The sequence below is a fragment of the Pholcus phalangioides genome, unplaced genomic scaffold (genome assembly GCF_987345545.1).
Source record: "Pholcus phalangioides strain wild (caught in Gottingen) unplaced genomic scaffold, Ppha-v1.0 ptg000024l_1, whole genome shotgun sequence".
NCBI classification, from domain to species: Eukaryota; Metazoa; Arthropoda; class Arachnida; order Araneae; family Pholcidae; genus Pholcus; species Pholcus phalangioides.
The window spans coordinates 9,661,228-9,671,928 of NW_028301616.1; the positions used below are offsets into that span (position 1 = coordinate 9,661,228).

General features: G+C 38.0%; 1 protein-coding gene across 1 annotated transcript; it reads right to left on the bottom strand.

Annotated features, from left to right (window-relative positions):
• Positions 1-5,793: 5,793 nt before the first annotated feature.
• Positions 5,794-10,445, bottom strand: LOC149068706 (protein obstructor-E-like). Its single transcript, XM_089251202.1, has 5 exons — positions 10,343-10,445; positions 10,143-10,199; positions 9,081-9,263; positions 7,454-7,639; positions 5,794-5,930 (listed from the first exon to the last, which is right to left on the bottom strand). Exons 1-5 carry the CDS (start codon positions 10,443-10,445, stop codon positions 5,794-5,796), a joined length of 666 nt encoding a protein of 221 aa, XP_089107328.1.
• Between the last annotated feature and the right edge of the window lie 256 nt (positions 10,446-10,701).

Genomic DNA, 10,701 nt, shown 5'->3' on the forward strand with positions numbered 1-10,701 from the left:
AAATCCAGGGCCCCCAAACAATTACCCGGGACACCAATTCGCATACTTTTGGTGGGGCCCCAGACTGGCTTTATCTCGGGCTTCCGCTGTTGAAAATTCTACAACAGAAAAGAATGAGATTCATCCAGGGCCCCCAAAATGAAACCTGTAAACATGGGCCCCGACTTGGAAGCTTGTCGGTCATTCCCCGGAGCGAGTGCCATGAAAAATTTCCATTTGTATTCGTTTTACCAACGAATAAAATCCAGGGCCCCCAACCAATTACCCGGGACACCAATTCGCATACTTTTGATGGGGCCCCAGACTGGCTTTATCTCGGGCTTCGGCTGTTGCAAATTCTACAACAGAAAAGAATGAGATTCATCCAGGGCCCCCAAAATGAAACCTGTAAACATAGGGCCCCCGACTTGGAAGCTTGTCGGTCATCCCCCGGAGCGAGTGCCATGAAAAATTTTCATTTGTATTCGTTTTACCAACGAATAAAATCCAGGGCCCCCAAAATGAAACCTGTAAACATAGGGCCCCCGACTTGGAAGCTTGTCGGTCACCCCCCGGAGCGAGTGCCATGAAAAATTTTCATTTGTATTCGTTTTACCAACGAATAAAATCCAGGGCCCCCAAAGTGAAACCTGTAAACATGGGGCCCCCGACTTGGAAGCTTGTCGGTCATCCCCCGGAGCGAGTGCCATGAAAAATTTTCATTTGTATTCGTTTTACCAACGAATAAAATCCAGGGCCCCCAAAATGAAACCTGTAAACATAGGGCCCCCGACTTGGAAGCTTGTCGGTCACCCCCCGGAGCGAGTGCCATGAAAAATTTTCATTTGTATTCGTTTTACCAACGAATAAAATCCAGGGCCCCCAAAGTGAAACCTGTAAACATGGGGCCCCCGACTTGGAAGCTTGTCGGTCATCCCCCGGAGCGAGTGCCATGAAAAATTTTCATTTGTATTCGTTTTACCAACGAATAAAATCCAGGGCCCCCAACCAATTACCCGGGACACCAATTCGCATACTTTTGATGGGGCCCCAGACTGGCTTTATCTCGGGCTTCGGCTGTTGCAAATTCTACAACAGAAAAGAATGAGATTCATCCAGGGCCCCCAAAATGAAACCTGTAAACATGGGGCCCCCGACTTGGAAGCTTGTCGGTCATCCCCCGGTGCGAGTGCTATGAAAAATTTTCATTTGTATTCGTTTTACCAACAAATAAAATCCAGGGCACCCAAAATGAAACCTGTAAACATAGGGCCCCCGACTTGGAAGCTTGTCGGTCATCCCCCGGAGCGAGTGCCATGAAAAATTTTCATTTGTATTCGTTTTACCAACGAATAAAATGCAGGGCCCCCAAAGTGAAACCTGTAAACATAGGGCCCCCGACTTGGAAGCTTGTCGGTCATCCCCCGGTGCGAGTGCCATGAAAAATTTTCATTTGTATTCGTTTTACGAACGAATAAAATCCAGGGCCCCCAAACAATTACCCGGGACACCAATTCGCATACTTTTGGTGGGGCCCCAGACTGGCTTTATCTCGGGCTTCCGCTGTTGAAAATTCTACAACAGAAAAGAATGAGATTCATCCAGGGCCCCCAAAATGAAACCTGTAAACATGGGCCCCGACTTGGAAGCTTGTCGGTCATTCCCCGGAGCGAGTGCCATGAAAAATTTCCATTTGTATTCGTTTTACCAACGAATAAAATCCAGGGCCCCCAACCAATTACCCGGGACACCAATTCGCATACTTTTGATGGGGCCCCAGACTGGCTTTATCTCGGGCTTCGGCTGTTGCAAATTCTACAACAGAAAAGAATGAGATTCATCCAGGGCCCCCAAAATGAAACCTGTAAACATAGGGCCCCCGACTTGGAAGCTTGTCGGTCATCCCCCGGAGCGAGTGCCATGAAAAATTTTCATTTGTATTCGTTTTACCAACGAATAAAATCCAGGGCCCCCAAAATGAAACCTGTAAACATGGGCCCCGACTTGGAAGCTTGTCGGCCATCCCACGGAGCGAGTACCATGAAAAATTTTCATTTGTATTCGTTTTACCAACGAATAAAATCCAGGACCCCCAACCAATTACCCGGGACACCAATTCGCATACTTTTGGTGGGGCCCCAGACTGGATATATCTTTTGCTTCCGCTATCGAAATTTTCCAACGTTAAAGCAGCAAGAAAACAATGAGATCCATCAAGGGCCCCTGGAAATGAAAACTTTTTACTTATACGTGAAATCTTCCCCGGGTACCCCGACCCTGTGTTGGGAGCACTGCTGTTGTGTGTGTATATTATACATATATATACCTCTCGGCATGGACCTCCCCCCCCCCACAAAGGAAGGGCTGACAGGGGCCACAACGATTCTTATCACTTTTTGATTTTTCACACTATAAATTAATCACAGAGGGGCCCCTGAAAAGCTGGTTTGGGGGCTCGAAATCTAAATTCCAGCCTAAGGGCTCTGCTGTAGGATGTAGGAGCCTCTTGGTACATGCACATAACATGGTCCCGATGGGTCAAATTGGTCCCCATATGTGAATATCGACCCAATGATATATGATATATGATATCATATCGATATATGAATATGAATGTACGATATATGAATGTGAATATCGATATATGAATGTGAATATCGATATATGAATGTGAATATCGATATATGAATGTGAATATCGATATATGAATCGAACCCACTTCCGTAACAGATTTCCGTCACTCAAACCCACTTCCGTCACTCGGTTGCTTAGCAACAGGCCCTTTTCGAGTTTGTTTGTGATTTTATATTATAGAATAGATAAGGTGCGCGAGTGATCCTAGAAATACGTAGAATACGAACCTACTAGTAGACATGTCAGGGAGGTGTGTGATCATTTGATAATTTTTGTCGCATCACGGCCATTTTCTGCAAACGGGGGTGGGAGGCATGTGTGAACCCAAGAAAGCGCAGAAGGCTTGCTTACTCACAGCAATAAAGTTTTCCTCCGAGTGATTTTCCCGAGTGTGATAAATAATTTTTTTTCATTATCAAAATATTCATGCGAAAAATACTCGAATAAGCTAATCATGTTAATTTCGAGTCTTTGCCGTTCAGTATTACCATAATTACGTCTTCTATAGTATATTTATAAGTCTATACTCCAAGTCTAACGGTATATTTCTTTAAGAAACATTACGATAATTATAAGGTAAGACATTGGGAAAGGCAAAAAAAAAAAATATTCCATTTATACTACCCATTAACTTGATAAATCTAACATGGCGGCTGTCTCTGCATACAAACAAAATATTCATTATCTCATGAGATTGATGAAATGTTTTTGAAATATGTATAAGTCGTTTTATTACCTACTAAATGAATATTTTATTATCTTGAATATTCTGTACTTGGAAATACTGGAAAAAAAAAGACAATGGGCCATAAAAATATTCATGAATATTTATTGCGGAATTTCGAGGCAATCCATTCCACTCAATGCTAGTTTTCTCGAGTTCAACATCAAGGGACCTATTTTTCCCAAAGACTTTCAATTTATGTTCGTTCTTTCTGTGAGGAAATTATACTATGTGTGCCAAAAAACTAAATGGTTGTTTGTAATATCATTTTCTTTTTTGTATTCTTTCTGTTGCTTCCAGAAGTTATTTTGTTGTCTTTGAATATTTTACGACTGTGATTGATCGTTATGTCGGTCCATTTATCCAAGTTCACCAGGGCCATTACAGGAAATGGAATCTGATGAATCGATATATTGAATGTAGCTTTTCTTCTTGATTGCCTTGAATGGTGGTACGAGGGTTCTCACTGAGTGTGGACTCACTCAGCTGATGGCCTCTTCGTCATGTACAGGGTGCATAGCTACCAGCACGCACCGGTTTTTACTGGAGAACCGTTGATCCAAGAGGAATACTTCCAATTATAAAAATTATAGATGCATCATTCATGTTGCAAGTGGTTGTACAGTTATCGAAATTGAAAAAAAAAAGTTAAACGGGCATCATGTGCTCAAAAATCCAATTAGAAAGTTGTTGCCTTGTCTCTCCTGATGCCAAAAATAAAAAAAAATAAATAATAAATAATAATCCAGGTTTTTTTTAAGAGCAATATTCGCCGAGATATTTGAATTCTAAGATCGGATTAAAGTTAGGAAGGAACAGCATAGAAAAGGGAAAGAAGCGTTGCCCGTCCGTCAGTCAAATAGCTGGCCGAATACGGCCCTCGGAGTCATTTGATGAGGAATGCGACATCCAACTTAATTTTGCAAAGATGAACTGAGCTGCACATTACCAGATCACTTTTAAGTGACCGCAATGCAGTTACTTAACATTCAAGTGGTCCGCGGTATTTTTACAGATCATTTGAGTGACCGGCGGCACATTTTCTGATCACTTGTTAAGTGAACTACGGCACAGCTCCAAATCAATCAAGTGGTCCGCGCGACACATTTTCGGATCACTCAAGTAACCCGCGGCGCATTTCCACATCACGTAAATTAATATCGCATCTGACCTTTTCCTCCTTTTTTAAAAGTTTAAAGCTAATAAAATATATTTTCCCGATAAATTTTTTTTGAATACATTGAAATGACTTCACATCAAGTTCTTAAATGTGTTTTTAGATGACCAATAAAAAAATTGTAATAATTGAAATACATAATTACTAAATAATTAAAAAAATTAAAATAATTACACCAATTAATGATCTGCGGCGACGCTATTCTAGATCACTCAAGTAACCCGCTACATGAGTGGCCTGCACTTTCTTTCTTTCAAACCGAGCACAACTCCGATCTATCGCCATGGCCAACTTAATACCGTTTGAGTTGTGCCGGAAGTGTGAGTACCTACTGCACCTAACAGTCCGAGTGCGTACATGATGTTGTGCGAGAATTAGTGCCGCCATCTATATTTCAAATTGTGAGTGAAGTGTAATGATTGAGCATCTGTAGCGTTGTAGGGCTGTTGCTCTCTGTTTCGAGACTTTTTAACGGGGAGATCGGCTCGCATTCGCTCCTTAGAGTTGGGAACCGCAGAAAACCAACTTCATCCGACCATGGCAGACCAAGTGGTCTGCACTATCCAAAAAAGGTTGAGCACCCTTGATTTACACATCATATTCCTCGAATATCAGGTCTAATGACAGTAAGAAAATTTTTAGGTCTGGCAAATCTGAGTCATTGTGTGTAGAGATATGTAGCAATTTCTCTCAAACGTTCAGATTCCGATTTCCGAGAGGTAAAAGCTTTTAACATACGATACATGATTATCTTTTCTGATATCTTCATTAGGGTCATTCAAGTATTACGTCAGCATCGGGGGGGGGGAGGGGTTTCGGATTTGCTGACTTTTGATGACAAGGGGGGAAGAGGGGTTTGAAGGTTGCTTACGTCATCAACCACCCCTTTTGAAGATATGAAATATTCTAAGGTGCTGACGAAATTTTGCTGACGGGGGGGGGTCAATGTTGTGCTGACGGGGGGGGGGTGTCAAAAATGGCTGAAAATCTGCTTACGTAATACTTGAATGGTCCCTTACAATGAACCTCGGAGCACTGAAAAAGTGACAGAGTAACTCTGTGACTGTTCGCAGAGCATTTTGAAAATTTTCGAATTTGGTAAGATTAGTTTTACTCGAATATATCCGAGTACCGGAGCGACATATAGCAAAATCGGTTACCTTGATACCACACAGTAAAAACATAATTAGTATAATAATCATCTATTTATTAGGCTACAGATAATTATTTGGCAACTGCACTGTTTGGGCAAAAAAAAATGCTGTTTTGGTATTTAATTTCAGTCGATCAGCATCATGGTAGGTGGATTTGCTATTGATGAAGAGTTGAATAGGTTCTCTGAGAAGACTTCTTCTCTGGTTATTTGACGGATCTGCATGTAGTTCCGTGCATTCTCTCTTTTCTCTTTCGTCGATTCTGTGGGGGAAAAAATATTCTGAGCAGTTTCTTTACCAAAAATACAGAGGGTTAGCGAGAAATAAGTTCCTCACTGCAGAGAGCTCCAGAGTGCGTCCTACTGTTCCAAATAAAACGAAATTCGTACTACAGATTATTCAAACGATACCGTAACTTGCGTACATGCTCTAATTGTTTTTATTTCAGATGACGCCATAGCCGCTGTGAATGAAATAGAGAGGTGATTTCAGGTCCAGCCTCGAGATCGAGCCTCCATGATTGAAAATTGTGCCCAAATCTTTCATAATTACCCGCCTTGTTTTTACGCCTATTTACATCATAACCTGTTTTTTAAGGTTTCATAAAACCATTGTAAAACTTTGTTCACAGAGTTTTTTTGTGGTTGCATCTTAGTCTTGATTGAAGTTCGCTCTCTTTGGTACGTATACTTTTTTTTTCAATTGCAGATGATGAGTTATCTAATCAAATCAATTTTTTTCACCAATTTTTGTATGATTAGGGAAATGTTTAAGAATATCGGAATGACCTATTATTAATTTTACCGAAAGAGTTAAATTCTTTTACAGAAAGGCCCGTGCTAAAATCCCAAGCTGGGGACACGCCAAAGATTCGAGCCTATCCCTTTCAGATCCTGCATGCACAAATGTGGGAGTTGCTTTTTCTCTCAAGAATTTTTTTTTTAGCCTCAGCGAGTTAAGCCCTGACTTAAAGGATTGTTTAAGTTTTGAGTTAGATGTGTGGTGAATATGAACTTTGGGGTTCTCATCAGTGCGCAGCACTTAATGTTGAACTTTGAGGGTTTTCATAAGAGGGCAGCTCTTAAATTTGAACTTTGGTGGGGGGAGGGGTTTAAGATGGCTTCGAGGGAAAAGTGTGATTGTTTTTGCATGAAATTTAGGAATTGAATTCTGAAAAAAATTGTGTGAGAAGATGAATGTACCTTGCATCATTTTGGCTGAAAAAGTTTGAAAGAAGTGAATTATTTCTTCACAAAATAAATAAATAAAAATTGAAAAATTAGAAAGAGATTAAGATTAGCTGACATTTATGTTTTTAATATATTTTTTAAGCATCAAAAATGCAAAATATCTTGAAAATTCCAGGAAAAAAATATGAATGTTCAAGTCTGAAAGGGCTATGAAGGGCAGCTTGAGACATCTATTCTCAGTTCCTCTGGCGTATAAGCCACAACAGGAAAATTCGTGGATTTATACACAAAAAATCATAAATTTTCCGTTAATTATTCCATTTAATAAGTTGGAATATTTTACAGAACCCTTTGATGGAATAATTAACATGCAATAATTACATGGAATAATTACATTCTTTCCCAATTTTGTTTGCAATTGTTATTTTTTATTCACCCCTGATTTGGTGCCTCTCCTAAAATAGTTCCCCGTAGGGTCGCACGTGTCGCACAGCCCTAGAGCCGCTCTCGTTTGAACTTATTATTATCCGAAATTCAAATATTTTCCAAGAGGAAATGATAGGCCGTGTATCGACAATATACTATGTAAACTCACCCGGGCAGTTGACATTCTCTGGATATTCGCATCGTTTGCGTTTCAAGTCAAAGGACAACTTGAGTGGACATTCATATTTGAATGGCCGGCCGTTTCTGCATAAGTAGAAAACGCTGCAGTCCGTCGGGTTGCGGAAAACTCCATTGCGTTCTGGACAAACGAGGACGTTAACGGCACCTGGAGATGCTGATTTTAAACATCAAAACAAATTATTTCAGAATTTAATACAGGCTGTCCCAAATTGTTTGTAATTCGGATATTTCTGCAACCTTGTGTGAATTAAAAAATATATTTACAAAAAGTGTCTTAAATTTCCCAAAGCGTGATATACATAAAAAAATCATAGAAAAATAGATTTTCTATGTAGACCCTGTGTGCAAAAATTTCTAATTAGTAAATACGGCTCTGTCTGTGTGTGTGTGTGAAAAGTCAATTTTATAAAAATCTTTCATATTTTTAACGTCAAAGATTGAGGGTGCGGTTTACAAATTGTGAAACGTAAATTAAATTCAAAGTTATAAAAATTCTGCAATTTTGGTCAAAATAATTGTGGAAAAATGCAATTGTTATTTATTAAGTGTAAAAAAAATTAAATGGTTGAGTATAGTCCTTAAAACTGGCAACTTTTGAGCAAACAAAAACTCACCAGCACAGTGATAAGTTGCCAAAACATAGTGATTTTATACATTTAATATACGTATATATCTCGATAAATATTCTAATAACATTTTTTTGCGAATGTCTTTTTCGGTTCGGGATTTGTATTTAAAAAATTATTAATTTTAGCACACGGGGAGTGTAAAAGTTAATTTCTTTATTTTCGTGCATACGATCCCTCAAAGAAACCAATTTTGAGATTTTAAGTAATCACACGTTATTTGAAAATTTTTTGTAATTGTAAATGAATATTTCTAAAATCAACGGTTGTAGTGATACCTGTGGTGCGAACAATTTCGCACATCCTGTACACACATACACGATGCAGATTTCATCAACAAAATTTCAATAATCATTATTGTATTCAATTCCCCATCGAGAAATACTGGTCTTGAATTTAAGCGACTGCCCTCTTTCAAATGATGAATTTCGTCAAATTTGTTCATTCGAAAAAAACAGCAGTTATATTGGAATTTAAAACAGTGTCATTTTCATCTCTACAATAACTAGAAGCGAAGTCATTGCTAATTAAATAAAACGAAATTAGTGCTCTTAATCTTTGAAATAAAATCTTTGAATGCGTTTCCTGAAGATTTGTGTTTTTTGCTTTTTCATTTCACGAAAAAAATCTTGATTTCTCAAGAATTTGTCAAAACATATCCATGAAACTTTACCTGTATCTTAAACGGTTCTGACTGTGCAGAGAACTGAAAACTAAGAAATACGTTCACAACTTTTGATTTACGTTATTTTGAATTAAGAATATCAAGTATGTTTTTTAACAACAAATGTGTATTTTTTCCCGTATGTAATCATATCCCAAAATGTTTTCATACTATTCTGAAACGTTTAGTTCATTACACAGAAAAATGGCATAGCAGTAATCTGTGAAAAACATATTGATACAAGCAGAAGTTTTTAGTGTACAATGTTGCTTCAAAATAAATCCATTAAAAAAAAATTTACTTACGATCACATCCAACTATATGAGGAAAATCACATCGATTCGAATCCTGGTCGAAAACCAACCCCGGCGGACATTCCTGCATAATTGGTTGACCACCGACGCAGAACAAGAACGTGCTGCAGTTTTTAGCATTTTTGAAGACTCCGTGGAATTTCGGGCAGAGGCGATTCTTTTTTTGCTCCTCATCTGTCGGGAAATATAACGACGAAAAAATTCATAATTAGACAGATTCAGAGATCTCAGTTAAAACCGTAATTAATAGCCAAATATTATCATGCCAGTGTTTCTCAACATATGATCCGTGGACCAGAGGTGGTCCACGGTGGACCGCAAGCAGACTTGATAAAATTATTCACCCGTTGTGTAATTGATATTAGTAATATCCTTATCGGTTCAAATAAAATTATACCTTCATAGTAGGGTTCACCTTACTTCATTGGGGAGAATGCAGGAAAATCCCGATCCTAAATACGGGATGCCACCAAATTTTGCAAAAAATTGCAATTTATTGCCTTAAATGATTTTTCTAATTACTGCTAAAATTGCCGATGGATGGGGAAATAAATGGGCTGCTAAAAATAGCAGTAAACATAAATGTATTTCGCGAAAAAGAATATTCAAATGATTTGATGACCATATTTCATTGACAAAGATAGAGTAATCAGATCTTAAATAATAATCCGTAAAACACGGGACATCGCCAACTGTCATCAAAAACCTTGTGAGAAGTAGGCACAATCATCAGTCATTATGGAAATTCCAAAAAAATTGAGGACAAAACGTTAAACCTGACAAATAACTATTTATAATTATTGCCGTAATTGTCATAAAAAATATATATTATGAAAATGATTTTTATGAATGTGTATTTACGACTGGTAGATGTTACATATACAAATAAGTATCATTGAATAAACGGAACAAATGTATAAAAAAAATTCGAACGAAAATTGTAGGATGATGTCCCGTAATACGGGACATCAGTGATCCGTCAAATTATATCAGACATTTTACTGGTCCTTGTTTTCAGAAAGATTGAGGAACACTGTATTATACGACTCTTACCTTTGGCTGAACTTTCTGAAGATAAAGAATTGGATTTAATGCCTTTTCCTTTATTTTCTAAGGGAGGGAAAAAACAGCTAATTTTACGATAACTAAAAACACACCTAAAAAAAAGATAATTTCAGGCAGAATATTGCATTTATGAAATTGAATTAGTTTTTTTGCATGAATTGCGAAATCAAATCACTAATTTTACTCACTCAAGCAACCAGCCAAGTGCGGGAAATTACATCTTTTCACTCTCTTGTCGAAATGCAGTTCTCCTGGACATTCCTGGACTTTATACTCTCCACCAATGCACATGTAGAAAGTACTACAGTTATATGAATGAGGGAATATTCCATACGCCGTCGGACATTGCCTCGTCGGTACGTACGCTGCAAAACAAAATTCCAAACAACATCATGTAACTCATATAAATAACTCACAATAAATAAATAAATTATTCATCTCATTTTCAATAAATTTCAATCAATGATAACTTATAAATAACTTATTTTTAATTAATAATAACTCATAAATAACTCATTTTTGAAGAAATAACTAATTTTTAAAGTAA